Source organism: Geotrypetes seraphini, chromosome 3, assembly GCF_902459505.1.
Source record: "Geotrypetes seraphini chromosome 3, aGeoSer1.1, whole genome shotgun sequence".
Taxonomy (NCBI): domain Eukaryota; kingdom Metazoa; phylum Chordata; class Amphibia; order Gymnophiona; family Dermophiidae; genus Geotrypetes; species Geotrypetes seraphini.
The window spans coordinates 47,415,841-47,439,448 of record NC_047086.1 but is presented as its reverse complement, the minus strand read 5'-3'; the positions used below and the strand labels follow the sequence as shown (position 1 = coordinate 47,439,448).

Genomic DNA, 23,608 nt, shown 5'->3' with positions numbered 1-23,608 from the left:
AGACTGCTTTTGTACATACTGTCTGTCCAGAATAACACACCTATTGCACTTGAAAAAGAGATTAGGTTCTTACCTTGCTAATATCTTTTCTAGTAGATAGGTGTGACATTCTGGAGCCTCACCCTTTCAGTTATCTCCTGCACCTGCTTACTGTCTCAATCAGAAAGTTTTAATCCAAAACTGAAATTCTAGATGTCAGTCATACCTTAGGGGTATGAAGAATTATCTTGTCGCTATAATTTATTGGGGTATTATTTGAGCTTCATAAAGATTTCTGTTTGGCATGTTTGTTCTACTGTTTTGATTGTTTAATGGCACTCTTTAACAAGTTTGTTGTGTGTTCAGAGCAGAACAGCACTGTAGTTCTGCAAGTTTCCCTTTACTCCTCCTTCATTTGTGTTTCTATATGGGGCTATTGCCTGCTTTGGTACAAACTGAAGGGGGCATCAGAGCTCTTTGGTGAAGGAGGAGGGATTCAAAAGTTGGCGTGGATTTTTTCTACACAGCTCACGAGCACTGGGATATTACCCATCCATCCAGAATGACATACCTCTCTACTAGAAAAGATATTAGCAAGGTGAGAACCTAATCTGTTTGTAACTTCATCCTATGCCCTCTCCTCCAGAGTGTTCATGCATTTGAAAAATTCATCTCTTGTACATTAATGCCACGGAGGTCTTTAAATATCTCTATCATGTCCCTTCTCTCCTGTCTTTCTTCCAGAATATGGATATTAAGGTCTCTTAAGTCTGTCCCCATACAATTTATGACAAAGACCACTAACCAATTTTGTAGTAGCCCTCTGGACTGATTCTATCCTTTTTATATATTTTTGAAGTCTCCAGAATTGCACACAGTATATTCCAAATGGGGCCTCACCAGGGACGTATACAGTGCATAATCACCTCCCTTTTCCTATTAGCCATTCTACTCCTTATCTTCCTGGCTTTGACTGTCTCTTTCTCTACCTGTTTTACCACCCTGAGATCCTCAGACACAATGACCCCCCAATCCTGCTCTTCTTTCATACAAAGAAGTACTTTCCTCCTATACTGTACCATTCTCCTGGATTTTTACAGCCTAGGTGCATGACCCTGCATTTTTTAGCATTAAATCTTAATTTCCCATTGCTAGACCATTCTTTTTTTATTATTTAATATTTATTGAATTTTTCAATATAATCAAGCATAAAACTTGTACAGAAAGGAAATTCAGCATGAAATTAATACAATTGAAAAGATATATAAAAGAATATCAAATATAAGCATAAATTTCTACTCAAGTCCTCAATCAGATCCAAGAGGGGTAATAGGCGAATCAAAGTAATTATATTTAAACCAAGCAATAACTAGTTGAATGAGATTAAAGCACCCTTTCTTAAACTAAGCACTTTCTTTCTCCAGAGATGCAGTTGAGAGAAAGGTTGTCAGTTGAGATGGCTCAAAGAAAACATATTTATGAGAATGATAATTAATAACACATTTACATGGATGTCGCAAGTAAAAGGTCACCCCCAGAGATATAACACCAGGTTTCCTTAACAAAAATTCTCGTCTCCTTCTCTGTGTATCCCTAGCCAAATCTGGGAACATCTGAATTTTACAACCTAAAAATTCTTTGTGTTTATTTTTAAAGAAGAGTCTCAGCAACCAGTTTTTATCTGGTGCGAGAGCTACTGTCAAAAGTAAAGTGACAGGGGTCACCAATTCTCTATCAGACATTTCCAAAATATTAGATATGTTCATTAAGTCAGGTCCCATTTTCTGTTGTTGTTGGTCTTGAGTTTTATTTGGAAGGTAATAGACCTGCGTAAATGGTGGTAACGACTCTTCAGAAAGTTCCAATACTTCCGTCATATAACGTTTCAACATTTCCCTTGGGGCTATCATAGAAGCCCTAGGGAAATTTATCAGTCTGAGATTATTATTACGAGAGAAATTTTCCATTGCCTCCATCTTCCTTCTTAGGTTAGTATTGTCTTTAATTAATGTCTCAGTAATTTGTTGGGAGACTTTTAATTCTTGACAGACATTCTGTACTGAAGTTTTTGAGTCCTCAAGTCCAGTCTTTAAATTTTTTATCTCAATTTCATGGTTATTAAGTTTCTTTTCTAATTGTTGTAGTTGTGGATTTATAGATCTTGCCAAATTGGCCACAAGATCCCACAGAGAATCTAATGTAACCTCTCGGGGCTTCTCAATTTGAAAAGGTTGTAAAGGTTGTAATTTTAATTTGGTTAGCTCACCCTCTGGCAGCGTGTCTCCTACGGCAGTCTGTCGAATTCTCTCATCCCCCACTGCTTCCTCCTCAGTCTCCTCGCTCAGACTCCTCTGCACCGGCAGGGAGTCCTGCCACACAGTTCCCCCGTTGTTCTCCTTAGCCTCCGGGAGGAGGTGAACTCCGACCTCAGGAAGTACCTCCTCTCGCGGGGAACTGGTTGACTGAGGGCGTGGGGGAGGTGCCCTTACTTCGGGGCTCAACGATGTCTCCGGCCCCATGGAGAGCGACACAGATGCGCCTCCACCATGCGTCTCCCGCGGGGAACTCCCCGAAGCTGTCGGCGTGCCCTGCATTCTCCTCATCAGTTCCTCGATGTTTCCGAAGACGGCCGTTCTGGAGCGCTGCGAGGCTCCAGCAGCGCTGCGTCCCCTCCTCTTCGGCATTATAACAGGTAAATAGTTGCAGTAGACAAAGATATTTTAAGGAGCTTCAGGGAGAGTGAAGCTCAAACAACTCCTCGTGCGGCCATCTTAGCAATATATTTGCTAGACCATTCTTAAAGCTTTGCTAGATCCCACTTCATGTTATCCATACCCTCCAGGGCATCTACCTTATTACAGAGCTTGTTATCATATGCAAAAAAGACAAACTTTGCCAGGCAGTCCTTCTGCAATATCATTTATAAAGATGTTAAAAAGAGCTGGCCCAAGGACAGATCCCTGCGGCACTCCACTAACAGCATCCTTTTCCTCTGAGCAAACTCCATTTGCCACTTATGTTCCCTCTAAGTTGAGCATGTGAGCAATCGTTCATACATTCTAGGAGCATTGCTCTCCAAAATATTTGCAAATCTAGAAAATTGTTGGTTTTTAGAATTTGTTGCTCATATGAAAAAATATTTTTAGAATGTATTACTCACATGCAAAAAAATTTGCACGCACCCAGCCAATCCTTAGAGGGAGCATTGTTTTCCACTACCGTTTGTCTCCTTCAGTTAACCAGCTTTTAATCTAGTCTGTCACTTTAGTTTCCATATCAAAGGCACTCGGTTTATTTATCAACCGCCTATGCAGCACCATGTCAAAAGGCTTTGCTAAAGTCCAAAAACACCATATCTAGCACCCCTCTTATATCCAGTTGTGTGGCCATCCACTCAAAGAAATCAATCAGATTCATCTGATAAGACTTTTCTCTCATAAAACCATGCTGCCTCAGGTCCTGCAGTCCATTCAATTCTAGAAATCTCACTATCCTCTGTTTAGGAAGCATTTCCATAAGTTTACTCACTAGCAAGTTTAGATTGATTGACCTGTAATTCCCAACCTCATGTGCAGAGGAACCACATCTACCATTCTCCAGTCCCCTGGATCCACTCCATGCTCTAAAGAAGCATTGAAAAGATGAGACAACGGAGCTGCCAGAATTTCTGAGTACCTTGAGTACCCTTGAATGTATCCCATCAGGCCCCATCACTTTATCTATTTTTAATTTAGCTAGGTCATCACAAGCACAGTCTTCTGAGAATCTCTCCTGGTCTACCTCACATACATTCCCATTTGTGTTCATTTTCTGCGGTCTTGCCCCCGATCTTCATCCATGAACACAGAACAAAAATAATTGCTAAGTATTTCAGCCTTATCCTTATCAATTTCTGTATATTTATCTCTTTCACCCTTGAGTCTTTCAATGCCAATTTGACACTTCTTCATATCACATATCTAAAAAAACATTTTGTCCCCAATTTTACCATATCAGCTATCTTTTCTTCCATTTGCATCTTTGTTTTTCTGACAGCTTCTTGTAGCCTTTCCACATATTTTTACGACGTCTTGTTATTTATGAAGGCTAACCTTTTTTTCTCTTACCTTTTCATCTACTACATTTGAGAACCAAAGCAGACTTCTTTACCCTTTACCTTTATATACTTTTCTAACATAAAGGTTTGTTTCCTTTAAAATAGCTCCTTTCAGTTTTTCCCACTGCTGTTCTATTTCATTCAGCTGTTCTGATCCAACTAACTTCTCCTTGAGGTATTCCCCCATCTTGACAAAGTTCTTGTGCAGTCTAGAACCTTCAAACTTTAGTAAGTCCTCTTGTACCACGTCTTAATATTGAACCACACCATTCGGTGACCACTAGATGCCAAATGATTGCCCACTGTAACCTTACAAACACTTTCCCCATTTGTAAGCATCAAGTCTAGAATAGTTCTATCCCATGTGGGCTCCATTAATAATTACCAGAACAATTCTTCCTGTAGTGAATCCAATATCTCATTGCTTCTACACAACCCCACAGCAGGGATAGCCCAATCAACATCTGGCATATTAAAATCTCCTACTTCCCCTTTCCTAGTTATCTTGTGAACATCTTCAATTAAATTTTTGTCCATTTCTTCGGACTGTGAAGGAAGCCTGTATACCACACCTACATAAATACATTTTCCATTCCCTCTTTCCAGATTAACCTGTTTTACTTCTGCTCTGGAGGGTTAAAAAAAACAACAAAAAAAAACTTGTGTGGGGTGATGACCTTGTGTGATCTTCTGCTACAGCCATTTCTTAATGGTCTCGCAAAGTGGTTTATTTCTTGCTCTGATCAGAAACAAAGAGTTAAGGGCCCTGCAGGGCAGTAGACTCTTTCTGCTTTTTTCCTTATATATTTTGGTGGGAAATCTTGTGGCATGCATTTCTTCCTACTCATACTTCCTTCAATGAGTTTAAAAAAAAAAATATCCAATTTTAACATCTGCATTCAAGACTTCATTATGAGTCTTAATTGGTTTCTTTCTGGCCTCTGCTATTATGCTTCTGTTCCAGTAATTTATGCTTTCTGCATTTGGTTTTTCTTCATTGCCTACTTTGTGCAACATTGTATTTTCTCTTGGTTGCTATTTCATCCAGTGTTTTTTGATGTTGGTGACCTTTTTTTTTTTTTTTTTTTTTTTTTTAAGGTATTTCTATTACTTCATATGAAGCTTCTCTTCATCACCTTAACTCTGTAGGCACAATGCCTTTTTTCATTTAGTTCGGTAACTCTCAGCTCTTCAGTATCTCCTTACCTTCAGTGATTCCATTGGCTCAGGAGTACTAACTCAGTTTTTTGGGGTACCAAATGGCTAAACTCAGGTTACCTATGTTTTTCCTCTTCTAAATTACAGTAAGAAGGTAGAGGATGTCACTGCCATGGGGTTGGTACTTTCATTTCCTGTCTCTTTCTTTGGTTGTTCACCCTCTCCAAGGTAGAGAGAACGAGTTAAAAGGGGATAGATTCCGTACAAACATAAGGAAGTTCTTCTTCACCCAGAGAGTGGTAGAAAACTGGAACGCTCTCCTGGAGGCTGTTATAAGGGAAAACACCCTCCAGGGATTCAAGACAAAATTAGACAAGTTCCTGCTGAACCAGAATGTACGCAGGTAAGGCTAGACTCAGGGCACTAGTCTTTGACCTGGGGGCCACTGCGGGAGCGGACTGCTGGGCACGATGGACCACTGGTCTGACCCAGCAGTGACAATTCTTATTTTATGTCCCATATGACATTATGCGGTGGGTCACTTACCTTGTAGCTCATTTCTCGTTTCCTGTTTTTGCTTTGGCAAAATTTTTATTTATTTTGATTCTCTAGTTTTTTAATGAGCTATTATTACAAGACAGTACTTTGCAAAGGTTCAACTACTGTCTTTCTAGCCATTCTTTCATGGTTCAGATTCCATTTTAGTACTGTTCCTATCTTTACTAAGCACCTTCTCAGGAGTTAAAAAAAAAAAAGAGAAACCCACTCATCAACTTGGGGTTTTTCTGAGGATTATTAAACAAATTTATTCTCAATTTATTTTTCAATTATTGTCATATTGTTTGGTAATGTGCTTTCCCTCTACTGATTTTTTTTTTTTTCATTTTACGGCTATTTACAGTTTTTTTCAGCCTTCTTGAGAACTGTCAGAATAATACCTGTTTCTCAAAAGGTTTTTTTCTACACAATCAGCCACTATGTCATTTTTATTTGATGCTCCATATATTGGCTTCCTAGGACAGTGCCTACACTTACCCTCTACACAATTTTTTTGCCAGCAAATCATACTTTGGTTCCTTGCAAAATTCTTTTTTCTGTTCGTTCATATCCATTGTTCATTGAGTTGGATGCCCATTATGAATGCATTACCCAGTATTCCTATCTTCTTCTTCTTTTTTTTATTTTGAAATTTCAGATAATGTTTACAAAGAAACATAACAGGATATGGAAACATAACAAATCATTTTACATAATTATTATCATTACAAAATCAGAAATTCCATCTAGCCCTCATTAAAAGGAGAGGTGCACCATTTTATTACAGAAATCTTTTCAAAGGAAAATTAAAGGAAGAAAACATCTTCCTTCTATATAAGCATCTTTTTCAAATCAGGCTCCTCAATTTGAAATAGCTATCTCAACCAATAAAATATATAATCCCCCATTATTTTTGATCAAGAAATTGTATTAACTGAGCCGGATCCTGAAAAGTCACCAAACACTTGCAAGGAAACTTCAGAAAAAATGTGGCCCCAATTCAGAAACTCGAGGTTTCAAGGCTAAAAAGCCCTTTCTTCTGAGTTGAGTCGATCTTGCCACATCAGGGAACATCTGAACCTTAGCTCCACAAAATAAAGCATTTTTATTTTTAAAATAAAGTTTCATCGTCAATGCCTTATTGCTCTCACTCAAAAAAGTTACAAGTAAGGTAGCTGTCATCTTTATTACATCTTGGGAGTCTTCTAAAAAATCTGTCAGATCTATATCGATAGATTCTAACTGATCTGTTCCTTGCTTCCTTGATACTTTTTGTTTAACTGGTATATAATAGAGAGTAGTTAGGCACTGTCTCAGAATTCTGCATACCCAAAATCTCACCAAGATACTTCCGAAAAAGGATCTCATATGAGATTAAATGAGTTTTAGGACCTAGCAGCATTCTCCATCGCTTCCAGCTTTAGGTGAATAGGATGTGAATCTTTCAATGCAGACATGGAGAATGACTGTAGTTTAACAACCTTTTTTCCCATAATTGTCATAGTGGAGCCTAAAACCTTAATATTGGAATCTACGTTCTCCAGTTTTTCTACAACTTCTCTAGAAAATTCTTGTGATTGAGATACAACCGTTTTCAATAATCTCTCCATCCTCATGTTAAGCATCCAAATATCTTTCAAGGAAACCTCTTCTGGAATTTCATCTGAGCCTAACAGCCCCTCAGTTGAGGTAGTGAAACTTTTTGGTATTCCTATCTTCTTTGAGTTTTGAATCTTTTTGGTGTGTCATCTACTTTTAGATTCAATTGACTCCAAGAGGTTGTTATTTCTCAACCTTCATGCATATAAGTTTTCTTGGAAGCTTCCGTTTTCCTCTATTAGAATATGGAGTTCCTTATACTTTTGCTCCGTACGGTTCCTTCCCTTGCTGCCACGCTCACAGATCAGAGATTAGGTTATGCTTTGCGAGACAACTCAAATTTTTCTGAGTTCTTGGAACCCAACTCTCCCTCCATCTCCTTTTTTTCTAAAGATAGAGAGTCCCACATGTGAGAATATGCTGCCTGCTTGTCTAAGGATAAAACACAGTTACTTACTGTAATGGGTGTTATCCTAGGACAGCAGGCAGATATTCTCACAACCCGCCCACCGCCCCTGGTTGGCTTCTTCGCTTGGGCATAGAACTGATGACCTCATGAACTGACCTCAGGTGGGAAGGCATTCGCAGATGCGCAGTGCGGGCAGTCTAAAAAAAACTTGCTAAAACTTAAAGTGATACTACATTTTTCACTGTCCACACGGGGCTCCATGGATGATGCTACCCACATGTGAGACTGCCTGCTACCCCAGGATAACACCCGTTACGGTAAGTAACTGAGCTTTCCCTTCTCCTGCCTCTTTCTTGATACATCCATACCTCTCTCTTTTTCTCACTTTCCTCCCGACACTACCTGCTCTTGACACTTTTTTCTTGTTTTTCTCATTCCAACTTGTTTTTAGTGAAGGGTTTGTTTTGGGTTGTTTTTTTTAAATAACTTTTGATGTTAAGAGGTAATGTTGAAGTACAGAAGCAATACAAGGCAAGGAACACAAAAGAATAATGGATAAAACTCAAAAGAGTAAAGAGAGAAATACAGCTAGCAAAAGAACAGGTGGAATTAAAAGTGGCTACAGATGTAAAGAGACTTGACAAGACCTTTTTTAAGTATTTTGGGACAGGAGGAAGGCTAGAAGGGTAATTATAAGACTGAAAGATGTTGAGAACTGCTATGTAGAGTGAGATGAGGAAAAGATAGACATGCTAAACATAAATGTCTGTGTTTATGGAAGAAAATCAAAATGACCTTAGTCATCTGATAAAGGTACATATGGAAATGGAAGAAAGTTTATAAAACAACTTGAAGAACTGAACAGAGCCATAAGCCGAATGAAATCCATCCCAGAATATTGAGGGAGCCTGGAGAGCTTCTGGTGGGTCCTCTTAAAGATTCATTTAATAAATCCTTGGAGTCAGGAGAGGATCTGCAGGATTGGACAAGAGTGGATGTGGTCCACTTTGATAGTTGGAAAAGTAATAGAAGCATGGTTGAAGGAAAGGGTAATGAACTTTCTGGAATCAGAGTTACAGGATCTGAGGCAATAAGGCTTTACCATAGTAAAATCATATTATGTGGCTCTGTTTATTTTTTTGATTGGGTGGCTAAAGAATTGGATTAAGGACATGTATTAGATGTGGTCTACTTGGTTTCTCATGGGAAGAGGTTCTTGAATAAACTCTTCAGGCTTAAGTTAGAACAAAAAATGGTGAACTGGATTAAAAACTGGTTAACCTTTTTCTATAGTGTATCCCGGATGACGGGACATTCCAAAAATGACATAGATAGTGGATAAACAGTCTGTATCTAATATAATAAAACGCTAGGCCGCGCATGCGCACTTCCTCTGCGTGCGCCGGTTTTCCGTAAGCAGTAGCGACCCGCAGGTAGGAGTGCGCATGCGCTGCTTAGGGTTCTGTTTTTCCGTCTGGCCTGCTCCCTGCTGCTCCTTGCCGTATTGTATTTTTTAGTTGAAAGACGCAGCGGTGGCTCCTCTCACGATCCCCGCCTGCGTCGGACTTCCGACGCAGGTGGGGGTCATGAGATGAGCCACCGCCACCGAAGCTCCGACTTGAACTGCCAGTTGGCCGGCTCCCTTGCCAGAGTTATTTTTTCAGTTTAAAGGTGCCGCCGCGGCTCCTGTCACCAGCCCCACCTGCTTCAGAAAACACTTCTAATGCAGGCGGAGATCGTTAGAGGAGCCGCCGTGGCACCTTTAAACTGAAAAATAACTCCGGCAAGGGAGTCGGCAAGATCACTACGGCAGCCACTCCCGTCCTCTCGGGCTATTCTCCGGGAGCAGGCGAGTGAAGCCCGGTACTTCTGGGTAGCTAAGGGGCGGAGCGCAGCTCATGCCCAGGGTCCGGGTGGAGAAGCCGGTGCTGGAGCCGCTCCCGCACATTACCGCTGGTTAAAGCGCCCCGGGAAAGACCTGAAAGCGACAGGGAGGAGCCACCCCCAACACAAAGATGCCAGCAGAAATGGAACAGGGCTGGATTTTCAAGGTCTGCTTGACTTGAAGCATTTATTTCTCGATAACGATGTTCTCAGCTTTTTTGAAGTTCAAAAATGTAACTATTGCAGACTGCTTGGTGGGGGGGGGGGAAGTAAGGGAGGCCTACTGCTGGACAGGGGGATCAGGAAAAGGTGCTGATGGACAGGGGGGGAAAAAGGAAGGGAGGCCTACTCCTGGACAGGGGGAGCAGGAAGAGGTGCTGATGGACAGGGGGGAGGTAAAACAAAGGGAGAAGGGCTGCTGCTGGATAGGGGGAGCAGTGAAGGGGTGGTGGTGGACACAGGGGAGGTAAAAGGATGGGAGAATGGACAGGGGGAGCATGCAAGGGGTGGTGGTGGACAGCCAAAAGAAAGACAGAAAGAAAGACAGAAATACAGAAAGCGGCTAAGGAGACAGAGAGAGAAAGAAATAAAGACAGACACACATATATATTCTAGCACCCGTTAATGTAACGGGCTATTCAGCAAGGGTCTGGGCAGGAAGAGCGACAGAAAGAAAAAAAGAAAGAAATAAAGATAGAGAGCGGGAGGGAGAGAGAAAGATAGAAGGAGAGAGAAAGAAAAAAGATAGACGGGGCAGGGAGACAGACAGAAAGAAAGGAAGAAACAGACAGGGAGGCAGGAGAAAGAAAGACAGACATCTATTCTAGCATCCATTAATGTAACGGGCTTAAACACTAGTGGACTAATAAAGAGCCAGGAACACAAAATATTTGAATTTACAGACTTATGACTTATTTACATTATGTTTACAATAGCCGTAAATGATAACGGTGAATAATGCAAAACTTTGCTAAAATAATTATGATTGGAACCAGCATAACGTAAAATTTATTACAATAGGAAAAGGTTAACTGACAGGTGATAGAGTAAGTGGAAATTTTTTTCACGGAGAGAGAGGCAAGTAGTGGCGTACATCAAGAAATTAGTACTGGAGCTGATTCTATTTAATATAATTGTGAGTGACGTTGAAGGCTTAGAAGAAAAAGTTTGCCTTTATGTGGACGATGAGAGTTCTGAAAGAGAGGATAATAGGAGAAGTAAAAAAAAAAAAAAATAGAAGAATGGTCTAATGTTTGGCTGTTAAATTTAATGCAAAAAACTGCAGAATTGTGCATTTGGGAGTAGAAATCCAGAGAAGCTGTATGTGCTAGGGTCCAAGAAGCTGATGTTTACAAACCAGGAGAAAGGACTTTGGGGTGGTAGTGTCTGAGGATCTCAGTGTGGTAAAACAATGTGACAAGGCAGTGGCTGTAGCCAGAAGGATTCTATGCTGCATAAAGAGAAGCATAACTAGCAGAAGAAAAGATGTGGTAGAGAATGACACTGTGTTAGCATTTGTCACCACCTCCATCCCTGCGGATAACCACGGGAAACCATCCCATGACACTTGTCAGTGTTTATCTCAACCTCAGTCCTTCTACACCAGCATTCTTCAATGCAAGGCTCTTGATTCTTCCCTCTCTTTAAAGAATGATATGGGGATGTACAAGTTCTTGGTGATGCCCTATGTGAAGTATTGTGTTCATTTTTAGAGACTATATATTGCTAAAGATATAATAGAGACTTGAAGTGGTTCACAGGAAGGTGACAAAAATGGTATGAGTTTTACATTACAAAAACAACATCAAATCCAAAGTAAGAAGCAGAGTGTAGCCGGTCTTCAAACGAACCACACCTTAATAGCAACCAGTAGTAAAACAAATACAGAAAATCATCTGGCACAGTGTATGACTCGATTTGGGCTGTGTTTCGGCTAAAGAGCCTACATCAAGAGTCCTTGTAGATGACAAATTAGATAATAAACAATATGCATAAAAAGAATGCCAAATAATAAAAAGTAGTTAGAGTATTGAAACAGCGGTAGGCGAAACATGTCAGGTCTAACCCTCCCAAGCCAAATCAATTAAAGCTTATAAAGAAGATTGAAGAGTAAAATATACAGCTAAGTTTTTTAGAAAAATGTTTATATCTTTATAATATATTTAAGAAACGAATGAACTGAGTAAGCACTAAGCACTTTAGAAGAAGTGAAATAAATAAGGAGTAGCAATAGCAAAATGCACAAGCACTTTAAAATTAATGGGGAAAAGCAATAAGTAAAAACTAAATAGAAATGAGCCAGTGAGGAAATGACCAAAGCTCACCGCAATGAGAGCATTTTGAGGCGGTAGAGTGGTGGGACTGAAGCTCAAAGATGCATAAATCAATAAGAATTGCTTTGGAAGCTTAGAGTGTTTAAATATAATCCATTGCCTTTAATAAAGCCATATTGCCTCTGATCTTGTAACTCATTTTGATTCTAGGAATTTCACTATCTCCTTCAGCAACGCTTCCATTATTTTTCCAAAATGGCCCTAAAATGGGGGTATCGGTTTATATTTGGGTTAGCGCTGACCTGCCCCCTCCCAAACCTGTTGCAGGCCCCTGCTTGGCCTGCCCTAGGATCTGGTCCTGCCTTGATAGTAGGACAGGTCCTACGGTGGTCCAGTGGTGAGCCGGGACAGGAGGAGTCCCTCCTGTTTCCTGTCCCAGCCAACTTTTAACAATTTTTATTTAGTTCTTTTTCAAGACTACCTGAAATAGAGATACCACTGTAATATCCTGTTATCAGGTATGTTATCCTTATTTTAACATTTTTCAAGATTTCCTTTGACCATGATTTATATTTACCATGTCTTATATTTTTCATGTATACTAATGATTTCCTTGTGTATACTAATTATGGTTCTGTATTTAGATGTTTTTAATATATTTTGTTCGTTTTAATCTTTTATATGATTTGTTTATCATATTCTGTATGTTTTATTTTAATAAATGTTTTATTTAATATATTTATTTTACTTTGGTATGTACCCTGAGGAAGGCAGTGTTCTTCCGAAACCAGGATCCTAGTTGGGACTTCTCATTGGAATTTTCAATAAAATCCCTTGTGTTGTATTGTGACATCACACACTAAGGGCAAGGAGGAAACAATTTTAGTAAACGTATTACTAACTAAAATAGTTTTCATTGACATGTACTATAATATTTTGGGACTATCAAAGGCCTTCAGACATGTTTTTGAATATTTTTTAATTCTTGTTTTTTGCCTTTGCAGATCCCACTGGTTTTTGGCTGTGATTTGTTTTCCTGGGTTAGAAAAGCCTGTATATGAACCAAATCCTTACTACCAAGGAAATGTAGCATCACCAACTGAGAGCTCAGCGACTGAAAATAGTGACAGCTCTCCTTTATCACAAAATGAGTTGGACATTAGTATTCAAAGCTCTCCTGCCAAATCCATTTTGAAAAGAACACCATGCAGAAGGCAGCTCATCTGTGTACCTGAGGCAAACAGTGCTAGTGAGAACAGTGACACACCAGAGCTCAAAAGGAGCCCTTGCACTGCAAAGCATATGTTTAATAAATCAGAGGAAGACGGATGGGCAGCAGAAGCTGAGATAATAGAATCTGTAATACAGAAAGCGGACCTTAGGACTAAAGATAAAAATGGTGTGCAGAGCAAAACTAGAATACTTACAAAGTCTAATGGTATGTATCTTGGTATTTATCCTAGATCTACTTCTAATACTGTGGAACAAAAGAAATTTTTTTTAAAAAGTTGTATGAATAGTGAGGTGTGGTTTTTTGTTTTTTACTTTAAGGTTTTCCTTGCAATATTTGTTTAAATGAGTTTCTGGTGCAGTGTGTCTAGGATATCTCCCAAATCGTGAGTTGTTGTAAAAGGATGAAATTTACATCTGGAGTAACGTGCCCCCTTCATCTTCTTCTGCAAGAAAGTTGGGAAGGTGTTGTATTGTATTGTGTGTTTATTATTCACCTTATACAAAGCGAAGTACAAATTAACAAACATAATAAATGTCATTACAAGCAAACATAAATTAGTAAATTGCAGTGATTGTAAATTTAAATATTTAATAAATATGTTGCAAAGTGCTCAGACCCGCAACCTGGTGAATAGTAAAAACTATACCACAGTTGCCACTGTTATTGTCACGACCGCCATAGTGCATTAGTGATAATACTACAAAATAAATCAAAAATTCAAACTTATCTGTGTGAAACTGGGTGGTCAGCTGAGATTGTTGGGCTGGTGGCATCTGTGGGTATGGATTTAAAAACTGGACAATATGCTCTGTCTCTCAATGACGTGACTCTATCTACCCCCTGACTCGAGTTTCGTGTCCGTCATCATAAGGGGATATTGGTTGTGGCCGCATGAGCCAAACAAACTACCAAGGCAGGAGACAGGCGTTGATTAGAGCACGAAACTTGAGTTGGGGGGGTGGTTAGATAGAGTCATGTTATCGAGACACAGAGCATATTGTCCAGCTTTTAAATCCACACCCACAGCTGCCACCAGCCCAAGAATCTCAGCTGACTGCCCAGTTTCACACAGATAAGTTTGAGTTTTTGATTTATTTCATGGTATTATCACTAATGCACTATGGTGGTCGGGACAATAAAGTGGTTATTATGTCCCAGTGGCAACTATTCACCAGGTTGTGGGTCTGAGCACTTTACAACATATTTATTAAGTATTTGAATTTATAATCACTGCAATTTACTAATTTATGTTGATTATTAGCATTGCTGTGAGTAACATTTTATTTCCCTAGATCTGGTATTCATAATTACAAACATAAAACCATACAGCAGTACAATACATAAAAACAATTCATAAGAACAAAATACATAAGAACATAAAACGGTTAGCAGTGATTAAGCATCAATATTCAAAGCACATCTTCACATAGCCACAAACGTTGCCCTTCATTCTTCACCCATATTTCATTTTGCAAAACAGATAGCATTTCAGCAATCTTTTAAATGTTTTCAAAGTCCCCTGCTGCTGTATATATTGTGGAAGCCTGTTCCATTCCTCTGGACCAATGCAGGAAAACACACCCACCCTTGTTGTTTGCAATTTTAGCTCCTTTCTCGACGGGATCTTCAAATCCCAGTGGTCAGAGGAACGCAACTTCGGAAGCGCAACATAATGCAATAGACAGTCAGTTAGGTATTTGGGGGTCAGCCCATGCAGACTCTGATAAGCTACCAACAGCAGTCCATCCTAAGCCAATATAGCTTGATGTAATAGATACATGTTCGCCTCTTGTTAATCTAAACAATGTCCTTATGACAGAATTTTGCACTATCAGCAATGCATGAAAAACAATGGAAGGCAAGCCAAGTAGAACAATATTACAGTAGTTGAGGCTAGACATCACAACTGACTGAAGGACATGTTTATAATCCCCCTCATGAAAGGTAAGCAGACAACTTACGCAGTACCCTCACCACCGCAGACACATTTTGTCTGAATAACAACTGAGAATCGAGAATCACTCCCAGATAGCATATTTAGGAGGACACTTCAACTACAGAATCCAACAGCATGATTGAAGATGACAAATTCTGCTGAGGGTCTCTGGAGAGATACATTAAGGTTGTCTTGTCAACATTCAATCTTAGTTTATTCTCATCCAACTACTCATTTATACTCATAATGGTTTTATTCAGAAATTTGACTGCCACTGTCATCAAATCCTCCACAGGGAAAAAAAATGGTATATCGTCAGTGTACAGTCTATATCAGTGTCTCACAAACTTTTTCAAGCCAGGGCACACTAAACCTAGTGTCCCTGGCTTGAGACACCTGGAATTGTGCTGGTGTCAGCATGCTGATGTCAGCACTTGCGCAAAGGCCCTTCAAACGGGCCTTACGCCGAGAGAAGAGAAGGGCCGGCAGACAGAAGAGATGCTGGTGTCAGGAGATTGCTTCCTGGACATGCCTCTCTTTGCGAGAGGCACATCCTGTAGACAGTCAGCTGGCGCCAGCATCTCTCCTCTTCCCCAGTGTACCACAGCAAACCTGAAATCTCAGGAGGCACACTGGTGTGCCGCGGCACATAGTTTGCGATATACTGCTCTATATAATACGTTAAGAGTATCTACAGATATAAATTAAACAACATTGCTGACAAGGCCAACCCCTGTAGGTAATGCTGACTGAGTCCCATTAACTGTGACTTTTTAGGTCCAGTCCTGTAAAAATGATTTGAACCACCGCAACACAGTTCCTGCCAGACCACAAGCACTCAGCTTTGACAAGAGAATCTCATGATCTAGAGCAGCGGTCTCAAACATGCGGCCCGCAGGCCACATGTGGCTTTCCAGGTTTTATTTGCGGCCCGCGGTCTGAACTGGATCATTCTCTTCCTTTTGGAGCAGCAGCGTGTCTGGCCGGCTCGTTCCATTCAAAGCCGCGGGTTGGCGGCTCCTTGCGCTATCCACTCCTGCATCGGAAGCCTCTCTGACATCACAACATCAGAGAGGCTTCAGATACAGGCACGGATCTTGCAAGGAGCTGCCACCGCGACTTTGAACGGAATGAGCCGGCCAGACACGCTGCTGCTCCAGTGGCGTACCAAGGGGGGGGGGCGGTCCACACAGCTGGCCTCCCTCCACTGTTCTCCCTAGAGTGCGGCTCGTCTAGAGCAGTGGTGCCCAACTAGCTTCCCTTCCCTTCTCACCGCTGCCATCGGGGAACAGGCCGGCACCGTGCTCTTTGATCTCCCTGCTTCTCTCGCCGCCCGACTATTGAAATGTGCCAATTTTGCGTAAGGTAAAACTCTTTATAGTTTATATATCTTTCCTTTTAACTGTTAATGGAAAGTTTTATAAACTATAAAGAGTTTAACCTCGTGCAAAATTGTCATTTCTTTAATAAGACATTAACTATTTTTTTCTGCGGCCCTCCAAGTACCTACAAATCCAAAATGTGGCCCCGCAAAGGGTTTGAGTTTGAGACCTCTGATCTAGAGTATTGAATGCCTACAGTCACATAAGATTTTCTTAACTTCCTAATTCCTAACTTCATCAATAAGTATCCCATTATGTTCTGATCTGTTCTAATCATTTGTTTTTTATTTTACAGGGTTGGGGAGGGGGGTCTGAATTAGGAAGTTTTGCAGTGCTCAAGAGATTCCCAGTGGCCCTAGGACAGCTCTGCTTAGGAGAGCACACAGGCTCTGGGAAAGAAGCAGCTACCAGGAAACCCCTCATGGTACTTGTCTGGCCAGCCTGCTCTAGCACTTGTGCTCCGGGTCTTTTCCCTTGAAAGCTCGCTCACAATCTGATTTATCAGGTGCTTGGGTACAGGCTGTTTGGCCTCCATGGTGGTCTGGTTGGGTTTTCGCGACTGGACCACCCCTTGTCACATGGACTCATGGGGGTTGAGGTCTCAGTTCAACTTTGATCCAACTGGCAGCCTGAAGATCGAAGCATGTGGATTTGCTTTGGCTGACAGGGATAGTTTTCTCTCAAAATTCCTGCACCTGTGACAGCTGCATCAGGCTAGCACCAGCATATTCAGACTGTGAGTAAGGCTTGTGAGGCTATTGTAGCCTATGAAAAAAATCGTAGGGAAGGGGGGGAAGGTGTGTCTAAAATTAGATGCTTTAAACATTTCTGAGGCTGGATATAGGGTCCCTCACCTCCAAAAACCCTTTCCCTGAATTTTTTTACCTTTAATTTGGTTTTCCTGGCGTGTTTTGGTGCAACTACACTGCCATGGTGACCATCTTGAATGTCCTGACTTTTGTTTAAATGCTTCCATCTGCCTCAAAACCCTTTGATTTTGATAAAAAGCACTTGGGATGGACCCCTCAGACTGTGATCCCTATAGCTTGCCAGATTTGTGCTACATGGTCAGCTGAGGAGCATCCATTTGCCACAGGGCACGTGAGACAGGGACAAGAGCCTTGGGCTTAGCCTCTTCTAGTACCTCCAGGGCTGTAGGATCACAGATGGCTCCTTTGTCTGGTAAAAGATCCCTCCCAGAACTGCTGGATAGCGATCGGGCAAAGTTCATGTATGTGGACACCATGGAGCCCAAGAGGAGACCATGGGAAGCCCTGAAGGGGGTCCTTAGGGCCCTCTAATCAGGGCTTTACCGCTGATTTTGTAAGTCTAATGTGGATGGCCTACTTAAATTGGTGGGGTTCCCAGGATCCGGCAGAAGGAGAGCTGGTGGCTGCACAAGGGGGTTTGCCCACTTCAAATACGCACCCTTCAGAAGAAGTCTCTGGCTAGGTTCCAGAAGCCCAGTCAGATAAAGACTGGGTGACTGAAGCTATGCTTTTGCTGGCCCAGAGTGAATCTTCCCTTGTGGGAGATGTAGAGGCCCAGGCAGAGACTGAGAGTCCAGAGGTACTAGACAAAATTGTTCCTAAACATACCATAAAAAGATGCCTGGAGGAAGATAATAAATGGTATGACATAAAATTAGTTGAGATGAAGCGAGTAGTGTGACGGTTGGAAAGGAGATGGGTAAAATCAAAACTAATTGCTGACAAGGATATATGGCAAAAGTTTTATTAAAAGAGAAACGTAAAGCTTTCTACTCAGCCAAAGTAGGCACCATTAACTGTAATACATTAATCAAAATCGGTTTGCAACAAAGTAAAGTTCCATTAGACTGGAAGAAATCTCATATACGCCCAGTTATCAAAGATCAAAAGATAGGCTCTGATATAAAAAATAATTATAGGCCCATTGCCAATATTCCATACTTAGCTAAAATAACTGAAAAAATTGTTTTCAACCAAATATCTGAATTCATCGAAAAAACAAATGTGCTACATCCAAATCAAACAGGATTTAGATTAAACCATTCTACCGAACACTCCTTAATCGGTTTGACAACATCAATCCTTTACCATCTAGATCACCATTCTTCCGTCATTTTGATTTCTCTCGATTTATCGTCTGCTTTCGACACCATTGACCACACCCTTCTAATAAATAGACTTCAGTCGATCGGGCTCACATATCAAGTTCTACTTTGGTTCCAGTCTTACTTTGATAACCGTACATCGATTGTTTCTTTTAACAATACCATTTCAAATAGTTTTTCTCTCTCTTATGGAATCCCTCAAGGCTCCATCCTTTCGCCTATTTTATTTAATATTTTCTTAGCCCCTCTGTTGACTCTGTGTCAATCCATTGGATTCACAGTATATGCGTATGCAGACGATATCCAATTAATACATCCAATTAACACTAAAAATCCACAAGAAATAGCAACAATAAATGAGAAACTAAACCAAATTCATTGCTGGCTTGAAAACAACAAACTCGCCTTAAATATTCAGAAATCAAATCTTATGTTTTTCCCGTGGAAAGATGGTGAAATACTTTCTTCGCCTATATCTATTAAGGGCATTACTTTGCAGATGGCTAGGAACATCAAGATCCTAGGAGTAACATTTGACAATAAATTGTCTTTCCATGATCACATAAGCCAAGTGGTAAGATCTACTTTTTATAGACTTCGCCAGATTCGATCGATATCAAAATTTTTATGTGCAAAATCTTTAAATATCTTAATTCATTCCCTTGTAGTCTCTAAAATTGACTACTGTAATGCATTACTTATAGGTTTACCACAGAAAGAGCTTAGGCGGTTACAATTAATTCAGAATGCCGCTATTAAAATAATTTATAAAGCCAAAAAATTTGATCATGTTTCACCCCTACTTAAGAAAGCACACTGGCTTCCAGTAGTACATCGCATATTATATAAACTATGTTTACTTACTTTTAAAGCTATAGAATACAAAACTCCAGCCTTTATATATAGACTTTTGATACCTTATACCACCTCTAGATCTCTTAGATCGCAAGACCAATACCTATTAGCAATTCCATCACTAAAAGTTAACACAAGACGTAGCACAATCTTTTCAATAACAGCCCCTCAAACCTGGAACAACCTCCCACTATACCTAAGACAAGAAAAAAACCTGTCAAAATTTAAGTCTGAACTAAAAAGTTTTCTATTTATAGATGCTTTTAACGATTAAATCCTTCATACTCTTAGTTTAATTATTAGGCCAAATGTCTTCGTTTCCCCTTCCTAATGTTTTTCCCTCGAATTTAATGTTTTTAATAGCGATTGTAACCATTAAATAATTTTCCTTTTGTTTCATTATAGTATGTAGAAATTCCCTCTAAAATGTATTGTAATCTGTATACATAAGTTTATTATTTTTTTAATTTAATTATTGTATGTACATTACCAAAAACTTTTATTTACTTGTACATCGCCTTGAATTTTGAATAGGCGATTAATCAAAATATTTAATAAACTTGGAAACTTGGATAATATTAATAAATTGTTTCATCTGGTTAATAACCTATTTAATGTGACTAAAAATATACATATAGCCACTAAAAGATACTGTATTCATATAATGAACCCAAACACCAGAGGTTTTATCACAGCAGTTTTCCAAATTAATACGGAGATAAGACCTTAGTGTTTCCCAGGAGCATACCCAGGAAACTTCTATGACAAGTATAAAGTTGCCATAGAGAAGCACATCCTTGGTCTAAGAAAAACTCCGTTCAAAATTAAATGAGCAACAATAGAAACTCAAATATACAAAATAGGAGACCAACATTTAGCCTTTTAGTATCTTCGTATCCTCTGGTAATGGAAAAATCTCAGCAGTTCAAATTAAACACCCAGTACCGTTAAATTCAACAGTACCCGGGAGCCATACTCGGAATTCCTGACAGGCCCTGTTTCGCGTTAATGCTGCATCAGGGGAATTTCTAAAAAGCAAAAACCAGAAGATTAATATATTACTTCATTAATAGAAGCGATGCTCATAGCAAAAAACATTAGTAACATTTCATTTACTTTAGAAAAAGAGCTACCACTTCAAAGATCTTCTTTGAGAAAACGGTGGCTCGGCGTTTGACTTGGCTTTAAAAAAGTAAGTACATGCGTCGTCAATAGCCAATCAGAAAAAAGTAAGGGAAAAAAACAGCCAATCAAAATTTACTTCTCATCGTATACAAGGAATACTTTTTTCAAAAAAAGGCGCACCATTCAACTCGGGCATTCAAACCATTAGGGGTACACATTTGCAATTTGAAAACCCATTTTTGTTCGCGCTGCCTTAGAAAGGTTTTAAAATCTCCTCCCATGCTCGATGGAAAAAAATAATTCTATAATCCAGCAACGCATCTCAGTAAATGAATGGTGTAGATCCAGGCAGTGCTGTACCATAGGTGCTTCAATCCTAGAACATGTCAAACAAGACCTATGTTCAATTACTCTAGTCTTGAAGGGTCTAGATTTCTGTCCAATATATAAGAGGTTATATGGGCAGCGCACAGCATAAATCACTCTACTAGTCTCACAAGTCGTAGAGGATTTTAACACATAATCTCTATTATCTTTTGGATTAATGAATGAATTACATTCCAAAGAAACCTGGCAGATCAAACAATGCCCACACTTCCGGTGTCCTATCAGTCCATCATGATCATCTTGGGCAACCTCATGTATCATAGCGCCTCTACTGATAGAGCAAAGAAGTTCTTGTAGATTTTTTTTCTAGAGTATGCTGTAGTTATTTGCACATCTCTAAAACATGAATGAATAGATAAGCAGTTCCAGTGTTTTTTAAAGATTTTTTCAAAATACCGTGCCTGTTGTGAATATCTTAGTTCCCAAGAGAAAACTGGACTGTTTGTTGAAATTTATATATACACGGACAATGTGATGTATGAGGCAGTCCTTATTTAGACTTAAAGTCTAGTGCTAGTCACTAATGAGTTTCTGCCTGAGCCAAATAATTTCTCGTGTGGCATCACCAAGGCTCATACTGATGTCCATTATTAAAAGACAATTTTACTGTTCCTTTATTCTCCAAACATTTTTTCCATAAGAACTAGAGTTCTGTCCAGTTTTCTCTTGGGAACTGAGTTTTGATTTTACTGGCAGATTATTCTTTAGGGTTATAGTTGTTGAGCTATTCTTGGTGAATATCTTAGGACACAAATGAGTTTATCAGTCTCTGGTTCAGATTCAGAATACTAAAGTAAGAGATCCCTCTGGTTAAGCAATGCTCGTGTATAAGATCTTTTAACATATGCCTCAGGATAACCCTGAGCTAAAAGTTTATCACTCAAAATTCTAGCTTGAGATTTGAATTCTTTCTTCGTAGAGCACAACCTACGATATCGAAGGAATTGAGAATTAGGTAAGTTTTCTTTAAGATGTTGCAGGTAAGGGAAGAATCAAAAAGTATTCCTAATACAAATAATAATAATCAAATAAGCACTTATAAACAATCAGAATCTATATAAAAGTTAAAAATTCCCTCCCCCACCTATCATTACCATCAGGAATAATACCAAAACAAAAGATATACCCCTCTTCCCACTCCTACTCCCCCTGGATGTGTGGGTGCAATACAATAGAAAATAAAGATAAAGGGCAACTATAATAAATCTACAAAAGACGTCAATGGACCCCAAGCCAATCTGAATATCTTATTATGCCCCAGCAAGTCAGCATTCATTTTCTCATACTTATAAGTTAAGCATAAGCTCGCCCACCAGAAAGGAAAACTAAGGCGATCCCAATTCTTCCAATTGCGAGTAATCATTTACATGGCTATCCTGGTCATAATTAGGAAAAGCCAGCAGTTATAGCGGTCCATGGGGGGCTTAATATGCAGTAACGTTCCACATAAAACTACCTCATACGTCAATGGAATTGATGCCTCCAGTATGGTATTAATCTATCCCCGACATTGACTTCCAAAAGTTAAGTATCAAAGGGCAATAGAACAGCAGATGATCCAGTGTGCCAACATCAAGATGACAGCATTTATTAGATTTAGAACTGTCTAATTTTTGTAAACGAACTGGGGTCCAGAAACTTCTATGTAACAAAAAAAAACCCATGTTTGTCTCATAGATGCTGATGCTGTACATCTCATCCTCCAAGTCCAAATTCGTGGCCATTGAGATGCAGAAATATGTTAGCTCAATGTTCCAAATGTCTCTAAGACAAATTTTTGGCTTTTTATTCAAGAATTAAGATATTAATTTATACCACTGGGCAACCTGATGTCCTAGCAAATCTGTCTGGAAGCATAGGACCCGAAAGCTATAATAATTTTTTTAATTTCGCCATTCAGGGAACCCCTTCTGAATGGCTTGCTTCAACTGCAATCACTTATAAATTTGAGACTTTGAAATACCAAAAGATTGTTGCAGTCTTGAAAAATCAAGCATTTTCCCATTTGATATAACATCATCTAGTGTACGTATGCCTGCCTGCCTGCAAAAAAAAAGTTAAGTTGTTAATATTTGAGTTGATTTCAATCAGAATAAAAATGTCATCCGCATAAGCAAACAGCATTTCCCATGCTGACAGCTTGTAAGTATTCAAGGTTGTCATATAAAGATTAAACAGGATTAGTGAAAGCGGAGAGCCCTGAGGAACCCCCACAAGGAGGTTGCCAGGAATTAGAAATATTACCATCAATATTTACTGAATAAGATTGAGCCAGTAAAAATTTAGGAAAACCAAACAAGGATAACCTGATTAAGACCAATATCTGAAAGTAATCGGAGCAAAATATTATGATGCACTACATCAAACGCCGCGGACAAATCAAACTGAAGCAAAATAGAACATTTATTTTGCAATCATAATTGTTGGATTTTAGAAAGAAGAGAAATCAATAAGGTTTCGGTACTAAAATTAGAATGAAATCCATATTGAAAAGGTTAAAGTAGTGAAAATTTCTCCAGATAATTAGTAAGTTGACCTGCTACAATTGATTCTAACAACCTTGTAAATAATGGTATATTAGCAATTGGTCGATAATGAGAGGGGATAATAGGATCTAGATCTGATTTTTTTCAGAAGGGGAAGGAGTATTATTTGCCCC

The 23,608-nt window shown here is 39.5% G+C and overlaps 1 protein-coding gene across 11 annotated transcripts in view; it reads left to right on the top strand.

Annotated features, from left to right (window-relative positions):
* Window positions 1–23,608, top strand: part of SENP6 (SUMO specific peptidase 6) — a 373,212-nt gene that overhangs the window by 303,493 nt on the left and 46,111 nt on the right. For all 11 annotated transcript variants that reach the window (XM_033935430.1, XM_033935428.1, XM_033935423.1 and 8 more), the window contains one exon: window positions 12,940–13,373. In XM_033935430.1, the coding sequence (XP_033791321.1) occupies window positions 12,940–13,373 (434 nt within the window). The remainder of the gene's footprint in view (window positions 1–12,939; window positions 13,374–23,608) is intronic.